We start from the raw sequence: 15,721 nt of genomic DNA on the forward strand, positions 1-15,721 counted from the left end.
CACGCCTATTTATTCATTGAGGGAGAGAAAAAGAGAGAGAGAGAGAGCGTGCACACAAGCAAGGGAGAGGCAGAGAAAGGGAGAGAGAGAGAGAGAGAGAGAGAGAGAGAGAGAGAATCCTAAGTAGGCTCCACTCTGTCAGTGCAGAGCCCAACGCAGGGCTTGATTCCATGAAGCCTGGGAGCATGACCTAAGCCAAGATCAAGAGTCAGACGCTTAACTGACTGAGCCACCCAGGCGCCCCACTTTAGGAATTTCAGAATTGACTTGTTAGTTTCGGCAGACTTAAGATTGTGTTAAAGCTACAGATTAATTTGGGGAAACTTGACATCTTAATAGTATTGAGTCCTCTCATAGAAGAATTTATTAGTCTTCTTCAATTTCTCTCAGCAAATTTTGTGGTTATCAATGTACAGATCTTGCCATATTTACTCCTAAGTATTTCATACAGGTGATGTTATTATAAATGTTTTTTTTTCAATTTCCAATTCTTTGTTATTAGCATATAAAACACAATAATATTTCTGTATATTGCTCTTGTATCCTGCAAACTTGCTTAAATCACTTGTAACTCTATTAGCTCTTTTGATTTTTTTTTTAATGTTTTTATTTATTTTTGAGACAGAGAGAGACAGAGCATGAGCAGGGGAGGGGCAGAAAGAGAGGAAGACACAGAATCCAAAGCAGGCTCCAGGCTCTGAGCTGTCAGCACAGAGCCCAACACGGGGCTCGAACTCACGGACTGTGAGATCACGACCTGAGCTGAAGTCGGATACTTAACCGACTGAGCCACCCAGGTGCCCCTCTATTAGCTCTTTTGTAGATTCCACTGGATTTTCTACATAACCAGTCAAGTCGTCTATAAATAAGGACAGTTTTACTTCTTCCTTTTCAATCTGGATGCATTTTGTATTGATTGTTGTACATGCAAGATTTTAATTGTAGAGGTGACTGAGTGATGACACAGAGCTAATGCCATTGAAGGAAATTTTCTATAATTTTTATTTCCTAAGAGAAGGGAAAACGCCATGTCATTAGAGGGCCACCTGGGGAAACACTAGAGGAGGTAGAGGCAAGAACAAGCAGAAAGCATAGACCACAGACTTAATCGTGTTTTCACCAGGCAAGACATGGCAAAGAAGGGGAAACAGCTTAGGATTGGTGGGCTTTGGGCTACAACTGCTATCGCTAGTTGCCTGAAATCCAGCACAGGGTTGACTCAGGGCAGAAGAAATATTGGCCTGGTGTGTGAAAGTGAGATAAAGGAAGTGGTTTAGAGTATGGGCCCCATGGGTTAGTTTGCGTATGAGAGACATGCTCCTAGGAAAGCCCTTTGCAAGTTCTAAGAATAGGCTAGCCTTGGGAGGGGCCATCTCTCCCCAGACAGCAAGGCCACAAGTGCCAGAGCATCAAGAATGCAGACAATTAAAAAAAAAAAAAGTTAATACAATTGCCATGTGATGAATGAATGCCAAATACATAAATACAGATTCTCAGAAAACACAGAACAATTTTACCTATTTGTCTTGCCTTATTGCATGAGCTAGAATGTCCATCACAATGAATGGGGGCAGTGAGAGCAGACCTCTTTGCCTTACTCCTGATCTTGGGGGGAAAAGAGGAGCAGGGTGAGGTGCCATGGACGGGGAAGGGACTGGAACAGTGACAGATGTGGCCAATGAAGAAGGGAGAACAGAAACTTAGTAGAACTTGGAGGAAGATCTAAGGCCGTATTCTCAAATTGTGATCCACAGCTCATAGTCCTCACTCTGTCCCTGCTTCTGATCACACTCCTGACCCCTCCCCCACAGCCACCTCCTGGGCTAAAAAGCTGCATTTAGGCTCTGCCCATCCAGGACAGGGAGGATGCTACCAGGACAGGGAGGATGAACAAACACAAAGACCACACACCATCTGTGAGCAGAAATCATGTCTCCTAATTTCAAGTCTCATAGGGATCCCACTGGGGCCAGGGGCTTGAACATGGCATGGAATGTGCAGCTTGCATCTAGGGAAATCGTATATGGGAGAGGCAGGGCCTGAGGCACCCGGGCGACAGGTACTCTGCCAAAGTGACCCAGAGCCTGTTGAGTAAACATGCCACGCTGCCCAACAGAAGGGGCTGGGGCACCCCCTAGTGGGGTCCAGCCCCCTCCTTGGGTGACCTGGCAAAGAAGAGACTGTCCAGCCAGGTTCCACAGCCAGGGAGGTAAGGTGGGGATAAAATTCAGGTGTTACCCCTCAGACAGGGCAGGTCACCCTCTAGAGGAACTGCCAAAAAGGCAGCCGGTCCCTTGTCCTCTCTTCTGTCCACCTTTCCAGCTGTCACCATTCACCCAAATGTCTTTCACAGCCCAGTGGACTCCATGACATTAAGGCTGCTTCCTGATGGTGCCTCAGTTTCCTATGGCGAAAATAGAAAAACAACAAATCCACCACCCAATGTTGTAGGGCTGAAAATGAGGCAATGGATGTTTAGGGCCTGGCTCAGAGAAGGGGATTCCATGAAAATGCAGAACCTGTCTCCTGGGGCCTAGGAGGAAGTACAAGAAATGCAGACACAGGGACAGGGCAGGGGCTGCCTGGAAGGCCCTGGGAGAAGCGTGGGGGAAAATTAGGACTGAGGAAGCAACTGACAAAGGAAGCTGGTCTTCTTGCTTCGGCCTCCAGAAGATGGGGCCACTTCCTGTGATGAAATCATGTTCTCCAATCCCCACCATCTACTGAGTAAGCCAATGCCAACCTCATTCTGGGGAGGGAGGGAGCTGAGCCTCCTAAAACCAGCACAGAGAGTCACCAATGGTCTCAGCCCCAGTATCTCGTCCCCACCCACCAGCAGTCACAGGCTGGCAGTGCCCTCGATTGGAGACAGTCCAGGGACCGTCCGGAGGGTGACTCATTACTGTTCTGGGCCTTATTTCCCCCCTGCTCAAGGAAGGCTCCCAATTAGCCAGGGCTCTCACAGCTGTGGAGGGAATGACCTAAGGAGCATTATAAAAATACAGCCTCCTTGGGCTTACCCTCCAGAAGGGAGCCGAGGCCCAAGGTTGTGTGGTGCAACTTGGTGGGAGCATCCAGAAGGAGCAGAAGGCTCTGTGGACGCAGCAAGACTGGAGTTTGAGTCCTGGACCTGCCTCGAAAGTCACGTGACCTGAGGCAGGGCTTCTCTGAGCCCTTGGTCTCCTCATCTGTGGAGTGGAGGACAGAGGGGCCTGCCGATCCAGTCTTGCCTCCTGTGGGTCAAGGCATGGGCTCCAGAAGGCCCACCCTCACCTCTTAACCCCAGGGATGGTGTGAGACTGCACAAAAGGAGCTGACCAGGGGAGGGAAGGAGCCTGGTAGGCCTGGGTCCTGGGCAGGGGAACCCCTGCTGGGAGGGAGAGCGGCCAAGTGCAAGTTGGGTGTCCTTGGTGCCCGGTGCTGGGGTCGAGGCCATCTGATCACCAGTGGGTCCCTCCTCCTTCCTCTGGGGAGGCATTAGCTGGGCAGAGACTCATGGCTGCTTGTCCTCTGGCTGGAAGAGCCAAACTGGTCCTGCTGCAGCCCCTTCACCTGGATGACAGAAAGAGGCCAGGAGATGCCGAGAGCCAGTGAGAAGGAGAGCTGGAGAGACAGAGACTGACTCCTGAGGAGAGGTGGCCAGGAGCTGAGATGGAAGAGGCGAGGCCACAGATGGCCAAGGTGTGGGGTGGCCATGTGAAGAAAGGCCATGAACTATGGCCCTCCATGTGAAGAAAGAAGTTGGGGGCCTTTCTCACGGCTCCTGTGCACTGACCACAAGGGAGGCGCTTTTGCAATGTAGAAAAAGAAGAAACCAGATTGATAAAGGAAGTGCTGGGTACTCCGGGGGCCCGCGAGTTTGGGGAAGCTCACCCTCCCTTGCTCTTCCGAAGGAACCTGATCCACGCTTTCCACGTTCCTCTGGACTCCCCGAGGAGGCACCTCTGTAGGGCCTGCCCTCTGGCCTTGACAGAGCTGCTTGGCTTCTCCTCTCCTGGGAGGAGAGTGAGACCATGGGTCCGTCCCTGCTGCTGTCCCTGCTGCTGCTGCCGGCATCTCTGCAGGCTGGTGAGTGTCCAGGACACCCTGGCTCTGCCCCGAGGGCCAGGAGTCCCCAGGAAGGGCTGTGGCTGGGCAGCTGGAGAAGAGGTCTGCTGGGGTAGCCGGCCAGGCCTCCCAGCTCCAGCGGGCTGGTCCCATGGTGCCAGGTCCTCCCTACCCCAAGCCCGGCAAGGGGGACACCCAGGCCAGAGGGCCAGTCCTGCCATCTGTCACACTTGGTGTGCTCTGTGAGTGAGGATGCCAGAAGGTCTGGGGTTATCGTCCTCATCTCTCCCAGTGGCTCAAAGTCTCTCCTCTCTCTCCTCCAGGCAGCTCAAAAGAATGCAACCCAAACACTGACTTTGGGATCAACCAACCAGCGTCTCTCTCAGCCCCCGAGGGTGGTTCCACCTGCATCTCTTTCTCCTACTTCCACTGCTGGGAGTTAGCCAAGGATCCCAGACTGAGTATAGCCGTCAAACGGAGAGACTTCCATGGAGAGGTCATCTACAACAGCACCCAGCGTTTTATCCATAAGGATTACAAGAACCGGATCTCCCTGGACTTGAGAGAGGGTCAGAACTCCGGCACCCTGTGTATACGGAACCTGCGGAAAGAAGATGAGAATAGGTACTTTTGCCAGGTCCAAGTGGCAACGCTAAGAGACGGCAAACAGGTGTGGCAGTCCATCCCAGGGACCAAACTCACCATTACCGGCGGTGAGTCCAGCTGCCCGGCAGCCACCACACCCACCCTGCAGGGTGCCCTCATCCCCCAGGCCTGGCCCAGGCCCCAATCTTCCTGCTTACCCCTTCTCTCAAACTCCTCTCCCCACCCCTCTCCCCTCCCCAGGCCTCTGCCAACTTTACTCTTTCTCCTGGATCTCCCCAAACCTGGGCTGCCTTCCTTGCCCATCCCCCTCACTGCCCCCTCCGGAGCCAGTCCCCACCCCGCTCCCCCAGCCTCAGCACCTTCCAGGCTGCCCAGGAATCCTCCCTTCTTGCTTCAAGCTGGGCCTCCAGTCTTGCCTCCCTCCCCTCACCCCACGCTGTCCAGGTGGACTTGACTTCTTCAGGGCTTGGTCTGCCTTCCCTTTGTCCTGTGTCCCTGTGAGTAGCCCCTGCCAGCCCCCAGTCTTGTGTCTCCCCACAGTCGCGGGCTCAACCCAGCACACACAGCAGGTACCCAATCATGACCCAAGACCCCTGTCCCCTGGCCACGCCCCATTACCTCTTTTCCCAGTCCCCCCTGTGTCCTTCTCCTGCTCTGCTCCTCGGAACCTGGCCCACGATGCTCCCTGCCCCAGCCCCTTCCCTCCTCTCTTTTCCCACCCCCCTCTTCCCCTGCCTCCATCCTCTTTACCCTCCTTGCCTCCCCCCACCCCTGGTCCCCACCTCTGCCTGCACCATCCCCACTGTCCACTCAGATCTTGCTCCTCCATCCTGGCCTTTGAGACATGCCATCTACAGCAGAAATATGGCGGCTGCCGCTTACCATGCACTGTGTCAGGTTGAACAACTAGGTGTACGTCACCCTGGTTAACAACCTTCCCCGCGACCCCACAGTAACAGTAGGCACTGCTCTTATCTTCCTGTTACAGATAGGGAAACTGAGGCTCAAAGAGCCTAAACGCCTGCCCAGAGCCACACTCATGGCGCAGGCAGGACTTGAACCCTGTTTCACCCCCGAGCCTCCACTCTTAACCTAGTAGCTGCTCAGCTTCACAGCTGACCTGATCCTATTGTTGTCTTCACCTATTTTAACCCAGGAACGGGATGTGTTACAGCAGCAGATCTTCCCATGTTCCCCAGCAGGCCTTGGAAACTTGAACCTAGGTTTGTCGGGTCTCCAGAGCGGTTGGGGAGGGAGCCCTTCCCAGGAGCAGGCACTAGGGGATGCACTGTCTGTAGAATATTATCTGTAGAAATATTCCTTAAAAACTAAAAACCCCAGGTCTGCTCTTTATAATCACTTGCACTGACAATTCTAACAACGTATCACTGCTCCTGGGTGGAAGGACACTCTCCGTGCCCCCACCCTTGGTAAACCACTGTCCCATCTGGCCACCGTGCTGGTTTCAGAGCAAATAGAAAATGGCTCACAACCTGAATTTAGCAAGACAGCGTTGGATTTCTATTTCTGGCACCTCCTCCATATTCCCTTAAATGGCCTTTTTTGAGAGGTTTCCCTCTCCCCAGACCCCTCGTCCTCCTTCCCTGATCCTCCTAACTTTCCTCATTTCTCAGTTCGGTCACATTTACTATGAATTTTTCATCAATAAATTAATTTTTCTTTAAAAAAAATTTTCTTAATGTTTATTTCGTTTTGAGAGAGAGAGAGCGTAAGCAGGGGAGGGGCAGAGAGAGAGGGAAACACAGAATCTGAAGCAGGCTGCAGGCTGTGAGCTGTCAGCACAGAGCCCCATATGGGGCTTGAACTCATGAACCGTGAGATCATGACCTGAACCAAAGTCGGAAGGTTAACCAACTGAGCCACCCAGGCACCCCAATAAAATAATTTTTCAATTAATGCAATTAATTGGATATTCATGCTCATATTAAAAAATATAGGAAAGTAATAAAAAGAAATGTGTTTTTAATGTTTATTTATTTATTTTGAGATAAAGAGTGTGAGCCGGGAAGGGGCGGAGAGAAGGAGAAAGAGAACCCTGAGCAAGTTCCACACTCAGCATGGAGTCCGACATGGCGCTTGATCTCAGGACCGACCATGACATCCTGACCTGAGCTGAAAGTAAGAGTGTGAGGCTTAAGTGACTGAGTCACCCAATGCCCCCAGTTATGCCTTTTTAAAAAAGACTGCAGGGCGTCCCCTTGCGGTAATGTATCAAAATGTACTTATTCAGTTTCCTATTTAAAGACATTTAGGTTGGGGGCGCCTGGGTGGCTCAGTCGGTTAAGCGGCCGGCTTCGGCTCAGGTCATGATCTCGCGGTCTGTGAGTTTGAGCCCCGCGTCAGGCTCTGTGCTGACAGCTCAGAGCCTGGAGCCTGTTTCAGATTCTGTGTCTCCCTCTCTCTGCCCCTCCCCCGTTCATGCTCTGTCTCTCTCTGTCTCAAAAATAAATAAACGTTAAAAAAAAAATTTTTTTTTTAATAAAAAATAAAAAAACAAATAAAGACATTTAGGTTGGGGGTGCCTGGGTGGCTCAGCCAGGTGAGGGCCCAACTTCGGATCAGGCCATGATCTCAGGGTTCGTGGGTTTGAGCCCTGTGTCAGGCTGTGTTCTGACAGTGTGGAGCCTGTTTAGGATTCTCTTCCTCTCCCTCACTCTCTGCCCCTCACCCACTCACACCTTTTCTCTCTCTCTCTCTCTCTCTCAAAAATAAATAAAGTTTAAAAAAAAAAAAAGACATTTAGGTTGTTGACACAACACAAAGCTGCAAAGAACACCCTTAAACACAGGCCTTTGAAGACTTGTCCAGTATTTCCACAGGATAAATTCCTAGCACTGAAATTACTGGGTCAAAGGGCGTGCCTGGGCATTTTGCATTTTGATAGATATTCCCAAATGCAATGCCAACCTATCCATATTCCTGTAGTGCCAATACTGTGTGGGTCCCTCTACTTGGATCAGTAAAAACAAGCAAGTAAACAACACCCCCAATGGCTTATTTTAATCTGCATTTTTAAAAAGTATTGAGAATAACCTCAGCATTCTCATATTACAAGATTTAGATTTGCAAAGTGACATAGGATTGCAAAATTTGGGGCACCAGGGTGGCTCAGCTGGTTGAGCTTCCAAATTTTGATTTGGACTTAGGTCACGATCCCAGGGTCTTGGGATCTAGCCCTGCATTGAGCCCCATATCAGACTTCATGCTGAGTGTGGAACCTGCTTAAGAGTTTCTCTCTCTCTCTCTCTCTCTCTCCCTCTCTCTCTCTCTGTCTCTCTCTTTCTCTCTCTCTCTCTCTCTCTCTCTCCCTCTCTCTCTCTCTGTCTCTCTCTTTCTCTCTCTCTCTCTCTCTCTCTCTCTCAAATAAAAAAATTTGAGGGGGGCCAGGGTGGCTCAATGGGGTAAGCATCTGACTCTTGGTTTCGGCTCAAGTCATGATCTCACGGTTTCCTGAGTTCAAGCCCCACATCAGGCTCTGTGCTGACAGTGTGGAGCCTCCATGGGATTTTCTCTCCCTCTTCCTCTCCCTCTGCCCCTCCCCCACTCACTCTGTCTTTGTCTGCCTCAAAATAAATAAACTTAAAATATTTTTTTTAATTTAAAAAATTTTAAAAAAGAGTTTCAAAGTTTTCCATTTCTCTGTGTTCTGAAACCTTCTGTTTAGGAATTATCTGTTCCTTGACTTTTTCCAAGAGTTTACCCATAAAACTTCCTGAGCTTAGAATCTTTATAAAAGGGAATTAATAGTGTTCTTAATTTCATTTCTGACTAGTCATGAGTTAAAGTTTTTATGCTATTTCTTAAACATATCTTTTTAACATTTATTTATTTTATTTATTTATTTATTTATTTTTGAGAGACAGAGCATGAGCAGGGGAGGGCAGACAGAGAGGGAGATCTAGGATCCGAAGCAGCTCCAGGCTCTGAGCTGTCAGCACAGAGCCCGACATGGGGCTCACACTCATAAACCGCAAGATCATGACCTGAGCCAAAGTCAGACGCTTAACCAACTAAGCCACCCAGGCACCCCCCCATCTTAAACATATTTTTTAAATGTTTTGTTTGTTTTATAAAATCATCCACTTCCGAGAGGTTTTTAGATTTATCAGTGTATAGTGGAGCATACACTAACTCATAGTTTCAACACTTTTTTGTTGTTAGGTTTGGAAAAATTTCATCTGTTTGCCTGTTTGTTTTTTCCCTAAATAACCACTGCCCACATTTATTACACCTAATGCCGTCCTGTTTCCCATAAATTTACTCCTACATAGCTTCTCATTACATTCTTCCTCTGTTTCCTTCTCAGAGAAGGCCAGCTTCTCTCTGTTTTTGGTATTTTTTCTTTGGGAACTATTTCATTCATTTAAAAAATGTCTCCATATTTAAAATAATGGAAGTATTTAATGCTATAAATTTAACTTTGAGTGTAGCTTTAGCGTTTATATGCATTAATATTGTTTTTATATTATCTAGCATGGCAGTTTCTTTGATCAAGTAATTATGTTATCTTCTATATGTTTCTTTGATTAAGTAATTTTTAATTTTTTTAATGTTTATTTTTGAGAGAGAGAGAGAGAGAGAATGAGCGGGGGAGTGACAGAGGGAGAGGGAGACACAGAATCCGAAGCAGGCTCCAGGCTCTGAGCTGTCAGCACAAAGCCCAACGCCGGGCTCGAACCCACGAACCGTGAGATCATGACCTGAGCTGAAATTGGACGCTTAACCCACTGAGCCACCCAGGCGCCCCTGATTAAGAAATTTTTAAATTTTTAAATTTTCAACTGAGGAATGGTATTTTACCCTTTTACTCTTCATTTCTAATAAGAGTGAATAGTGAATTTGGTCCCCACTAACCTGAAGATTTTATTCAAATGGGATTTTTTTCCTTTGGATTTGATCAATTTTTTAATGGTCCATTAAAAGAAGGTACAATCTGTTTGTAAGTCTTAAATATTAATTTAGCCTTAAAAAATACATTCCAGGAGCGCCTGGGTGGCTCAGTCGGTTAAGTGTCTGACTTTGGCGCAGGTCATGATTTCATGGCTCGTGAGTTTGAGCCCCGTGTCGGGCTCTGTGCTGACAGCTCAGAGCCTGGAGACTTCCTTGGATTCTGTTTTTCCCTCTCTCTGACCCTCCCCTGCTCGTACTCTGTCTCTCTCTCTCTCCCTCAAAAATAAATAAAACATTAAAAAAAATTTTAATACATTCCAATATAAATTAGAGGTGCTTTACAGATGTTTTCTCATTGATTAGAACAATCCTGAAAAAGGACAAATACTGTTTGATTTCACTTGTAAGAGGTTGGTCCCTAGAGCAGTCAAAATCGTAGAGACTAAAACATGGTGTCTCTTCAATCAGATGGGGGCTCCCAAATGTGGGGGGATGATCGGTGGAAGTATGTGGCCCAGGCAGGTGAAGGATTCACCCAAGGCAGAACAAAGGTGACAGAAGTTTTATTGACTACAGTGAAAGGGAGCAGCAGGCAGGATAGAAGAAGAAAAGTTGTCTGCAGCAAGGCAACGGGTAGGAGCTGTTTTAAAAGCGGGGAAGGTGAGGAGGTGTGATGATATATGGAATTTTCCCTTTTTTTGGTCATTGTGCCTGGTTGTATGTAGCCCATTGGTCAGTTAGGGCCTATGGATATTTTGAGGTCACCTGATCGGTCTGTCTGGATTCAGCCAGGGAGTCCATGTGGGTCATTTTGCCTTGATCAGTTTCCATTTATCAAGCCTGTTGTCTAAAAGCAGCATCTACAGAACAGTGGATGCCAGTGGTGGGGCCAGGGGGTAAGGAGTGTCTAACGGATACACAGAGTTTCATTTTGGGAAAATTAAAAACTTCTGGAGAAGGATAGCAGTGATAGTTGTACAAGAACATGAAGAAATTTAATGCCACTTAACTGTACACTTACATATGGCTAAAATGGTAAGTCTTGTTATGTATATTTTACAATAAAAAGTATTTTTTGTTCCTGTGGATTTAGTGATCCCTGTTTGTCAGGGATGAAATGAGGTTCTGAGGTCACACCACTGATCAGAGGTAGAGTCAGGATTTAAACTGAGTGATGGGGATTCATCACTCCCATCCTGTGTGAGAGCTTCAGAGAGTTGCTCCCCACCCCCAATATTCCCCACATTAGGGAACAAGATTTAAGTTTCATCCAGATACCTCCAGGCCTCTGAGGGGGAATCTGCTAAATTCTCGTGTCTTCTCAGCTGCCCAGATGACCACAATCACCAAGGGCCCTACCACCACTGTCACCACCACCACAAGGGACATGAATATGGAAACCATGGTCAAGGTGGCACTGCCCATTGCTGTGTTCAAAACTGCAATTTTGGGACTGGTTGTCTACCTCTGGTGGAAGAGAAGCAAAGGTAAGTTTTTCTGGGCCATGTTCCCCACCAACCTTCCCAACTGGAGTGATTCTCAGAACCCACCCGCCTCAGAATGACCGCAGGTGCAGGTTAGAAAATGCAGATCCCTGCAGGTATCTAGGTCTGGGTTTGGGAATCTGCATTTCTCAAGGTCTTATCAAGTGGTGTCCGTGTGTGATCCAGTTTGAGAACCACTGCTCCAGACCAATCCCTCCCCACAAATCTGATCATTTTATAGTTTTTGTCTCTTAATCATTTCCCATCAATTCTTACCTTTTGGTTCGTGGGGAGGGGAGGGTCAGCCTTGGGAAGAGTAAGAAGAGAGCAGAAGGGAAAGGAAGTTGGTTCAGCTCAGCAAGCGTTGGTTGAAGGCCTATCTTCCAGAATCTGGCTTATAATTTTGTTTAATACTCATTTAATTTTGAGAGAGAAACAGCACAAGTGGGGAAGGGGCAGAGAGAGAGGGAGACACAGAATCCAAAGCAGGCTCCAGGCTCCAAGCTGTCAGCACAGAGGCCGATGCAGGGCTTGAACTCACAAACCATGAGATCATAACCTGAGCCAAAGTCAGATGCTTAACCAACTGAGCCACCCAGGCACCCCCAGGGTCTGGCTTACAATTGGAGACACAAATGTAAATAAAGGGTAGGTCCTGCTTTCAAGGAACTCAGTGGAAGAGGGAGAGGAAAGGGGGTGACTACCTCATTTGGAAAGAACTGTGGTAGTCTAGGACATTGGAGGTGAATCACAGAGAGCTTCCCATAGGAAGTGACACTACAAAAAGTCTCAAAGAGTATAAGAGAATTAGCCAGGCAAGTGGTGAGGGTGGTGAAGACATCACTGTCCACGCAGGTACGGGAAAGCAGTGGGGGAACTCTAAGCAGTTCCGTGCTGTGGAGGAGGCTGGAGATGGGAGAAGAGAACCTCGTAAATCACACCCAAGAGCCTCTGCTCCCAGAGGCAACATGAAACAGTTCATGCAGATACATAAGTATGGGGTAGAGGTGCCAGAGGTGGGCCAGGCCAATCTAATGCAGTGGCAGTGTGGGTGAAGGGATAGAGCCAGACTCTGGAAGAGTTCAAGAGAGAAAACCGGTAAGGCTTGGTGATCAGGCTGGTGTAGGGGCAAGGGAGTGGGAAGAACTTGGGTGAAACCAGCAAGCAAATTAGAGAACACAGGAGTTCAAAGACCATGTTGTGGGGAGAACAATGCTTCTTTAGCTTGAGACATGTTAGACATACCTGTGTGGCATCTGAGCAGAGATGTTCATCAGAAATTTGAGTGTATGCATTTACACCTAAAAGGACAGGGCTAGGGGTACCTGGGTGGCTCAATCAGCTGATCGTCCCACTCTTGGTTTCAGCTTAGGTCATGGTCTCGGGGTTGTGGGTTCAAGCCCTGTGTTGGGTTCTGCACTGAGCATGGAGGCTGCTTAAGATTCTCTCCCTCTCTCTCTCTCTCTCTCTCTCTTACTCTCTCTCTCTCTCTCTCTCTCTCTCTCTCTCTTTCTCTCTCTCTCTCCCTCTGCCCCTCCCACCCCTAAAATAAAAAAACTTTTAATTAAAAAAAAGAGGACAGGGCTAGAGGCATTAATTATTTACACCCCAATACCCTCCAATACTGATTTGAAATTCCTCTAGAGAAAGATTTCAGTGAGAGGAGATTAGTCCTATCAGATATTAAAGCACAGAGGTGAGCAGCATAGACTCTAGACTGCCTGCACTCAAATCCTGGCTGGGGAAACTCTAGTGCAATGGTTGTATTACTCTGTGCCTCAACTTACTCATCAGTAAAATGAGAATAATAATAGTACTCACCCTGGGGGTTGTCATGACAATTAAATGTAATTCATTGAGAACAGATCCTGGCACAGAATAAGGACTATGTGAGCACTAGCACTTGTAATTATTAAGCTGCAATAATTAAAATGATTCGATGTTGTCATATTCATACACAGATAAACCAATGTATTAAAAGAGAAAAGCCCAAATATAGGCAGGACAAAATAGGTCAAAATATATTCAGGAATTTAGTAGGTTAAAATCTGGCATTTCTAATCAATGGGGAAAGATGAGTAATTCAATACATGGTGATGGAACAATTGAGCAGCCATCTGAGAAAATGTTATCTCATAATTTGCACCAAAATAAATTCCATGGAGATCAATCAAAGAGTTAAATGGGGGGTGGACGGCATGGGGGGGGAGGGGAAGAACCCTAGCATCAGAATAAAGCACGTGAGACTATTTTATAACCATGGAGTAGAGGTGATCTCCCTAAATATAACATAAAACCTAAGAGCCATGAATAAAAATATTGATAAACTCAAATATATACAAATTGTTTTTAATTCTGCAGAGGAAAAAATCACAGTGGTTGTCTTTAGAGTGAGGATGAGGGTTGGAGATGAAGAAAAACATGACATAGTCACTGAGGATATAGAAGACAGTATTTAAGGATTCAACTCAGATGAGAAGCCATAAACTCTGTAAAGGCACCACCTCATGTTTTTCCTCATGCAGGTTAGAACCTTCTGGGACTTGTTCATTAGGAGTTACGTTCACCTGCTGGCACCAGAGACCAAAAGTAACAGGGCTTAAATAAGACTGAGTTTATTGTTTTCCCTTATATAAAAGGATGAGGAAGCAGATAGCAGAGGACACTGTCCTTAGGCACTCAGGCTTCCATCTTCCTGCTCACTGTTACGGCTACTGGCTTTTATCCTGAAGGTTGCCTCATGATCCAAGATGGCTGCTCAGACTCCAGCCACTATTTCTGAATCCAGACAGGAAACAGGAGGAAGGAAGAAAGGAAAAAAAAAAAAAAAAAGACTATGCCACAGCTGTCTGTCCTCATTTTAAAGAGTCTTCCTGAAAACCCTACCCACAACTTGCCCTTGAATTTTACTGGCTAGGATGTACTATGTCCCACATCTGTCAGTAGGGCAGCACACTGCCACCCCAAATAAAATCAAGGTTCTGTAGCTGAATAAGAAGAAATGAATGGATATTAGGTAAGCTAATAGCATTCTCTGCCATCAGCCACATCCAGAATTAGAGCTGTGTCAGCTAAGTGTGGCATAAGGACAGAGGAACACAGGCGGTCAAGGAGCTAGTGAAAGGGCAGGAGTAGAGAGTAGAGGATGAGCAGGGAGCTTGGACAGCCCAAAAGAAAGTGGATTATTAAGGGACAAGAGTTCAGGGGGTCAAAACACAGATATACCAAACAGGCTGATGATAAAAGAGAGCTGGAAGGAAAGAAAGTTGTAGCATAAAAATGATGCTGGCACTTAATATTTCAGAGTTCTCAATCCCAGGGATAAAAAGGAGTCCAGGGTATGGCTGAGTGGAGTGGAGGTCACTAGAGTTGGAGAGACATAGGAGTCCCGTGTGTTCAGAGGGCTGTCCCTGTCGATGATGGGACCTCCCAGGATAGTGTTGGGTGGTGGAGGGGATGTCTGTGAACCAGGGGCTGATCCTTGGGAAACGCTGTAGACAGACTCAGAAGGACAGGAGGGGAGATGGTGGCAGGGGGACATCAGAGGTTTCAGTGGCAGAGGATGGAGAGGAACTGGCTGCAGCACAGACACCCATTCCAGCCCTGAGGTTCGGCAGGGGGAGGGAGGGAGGGGAAACAGCCGCCACTCCCCTTCCGCTGTCTACCGCCTTTTCCTTCTTTCTCCCCCAGGATGAAGTGCAGGATGACAGCAGCATCCTCTATGCCTCCTTCACCCTCTGCAGCTCCTCCCTGCACCCCTTCCAAGGAGAGCCCGCAGGAGACCTTGTACTCTATCGGAAAGGCCCAGTGTGAGCAGGACTGAATGGGGACTCCCTGAGACTAAGCTGCACAGAGGGTCACAGCTTCTAGTAATAACCCTGGCCAGACACAGACAAAAGCCAGTGGGTGCGGAAGGCCACCAAGGACCAGAGAGAAACAGAGCCATCTGCTTCCATTCCCTCTTCAACTGCCCAGCCCTTGCCCACAAAAATAAAAGTACTAGTAGGATTTGCCTGAAGGCACCTAAGGAGAAACTGATGGCATCTTCTGTCTTTTCCTTCTCGCCAAAAATGAGCTGTAAAAGTAGCTCACACCCAAGATCCCTCCTCCAGGGCTGGTGTTCAGTGACTGCCTTCAGGCCAGGTGGGGGACACCAAACACTGGCAGCCAGCCCAGAGCCCAGACTCTGCCCCCTTATCTAACCATTGTACTTCTGCTACCATAACATGTACCACGTTAAGTGCATCACTCATGTAAGCATCACCAACAACCTTATACAGTCCTGGATGCACTCACCGGAGGCGTGAAGAGAAGACCCAGAATGGTTAGTGCTTTTCTCAAGGCCACACACCTAGTAAGTGGCTGAGCCAGGTCTGAACCCAGACCTGCCCTTCTCGACGGCCTCCTCCCAGGACTTGGGTCTCACTGCCTTCCCAGATCCCTGTACTGTGCCGGCCTCCCACCAGAAACAGGGACATGCCACAGGGACCGGGGGGGGGGGGGGGGGGGGCGGGGGCGGGGAGAGAAGCCAAGGGAAGCATGTGGTTAGAGACAAATGGAACCACTTAAGCCGGTAACCTGTTTTATTAACACATAAACTGCAGAGCCGTGACTTTAGCCAATTGGCCTGTAGCCGAGGAACAAACCCCACACTTAGTAGCTTCTCAGGGACC

The 15,721-nt window shown here is 48.0% G+C and overlaps 1 protein-coding gene across 1 annotated transcript; it reads left to right on the forward strand.

Moving 5' to 3' along the window:
• The first annotated feature begins 307 nt into the window (after positions 1-307).
• LOC106987427 (paired immunoglobulin-like type 2 receptor beta) lies at positions 308-14,797 on the forward strand. The gene is made up of 4 exons (XM_015085712.3): positions 308-4,068; positions 4,371-4,760; positions 10,890-11,051; positions 14,739-14,797. The coding sequence occupies exons 1-4, from the start codon at positions 4,014-4,016 to the stop codon at positions 14,741-14,743; spliced, it is 612 nt and encodes a 203-aa protein (XP_014941198.2). The 5' UTR covers positions 308-4,013; the 3' UTR covers positions 14,744-14,797.
• Positions 14,798-15,721: the final 924 nt, after the last annotated feature.

Source organism: Acinonyx jubatus, chromosome E3 (genome assembly GCF_027475565.1).
Source record: "Acinonyx jubatus isolate Ajub_Pintada_27869175 chromosome E3, VMU_Ajub_asm_v1.0, whole genome shotgun sequence".
Lineage (NCBI taxonomy): Eukaryota > Metazoa > Chordata > Mammalia > Carnivora > Felidae > Acinonyx > Acinonyx jubatus.

Excerpts from the sequence above, each read along its gene's own strand:
- LOC106987427 (XM_015085712.3), top strand. The coding sequence starts at position 4,014 with ATGGGTCCGTCCCTGCTGCTGTCCCTGCTGCTGCTGCCGGCATCTCTG. Across the intron at positions 4,069-4,370 it reads GCCGGCATCTCTGCAGGCTG|GCAGCTCAAAAGAATGCAAC; the intron begins GTGAGTGTCCAG and ends TCTCTCCTCCAG. Across the intron at positions 4,761-10,889 it reads CAAACTCACCATTACCGGCG|CTGCCCAGATGACCACAATC; the intron begins GTGAGTCCAGCT and ends GTGTCTTCTCAG.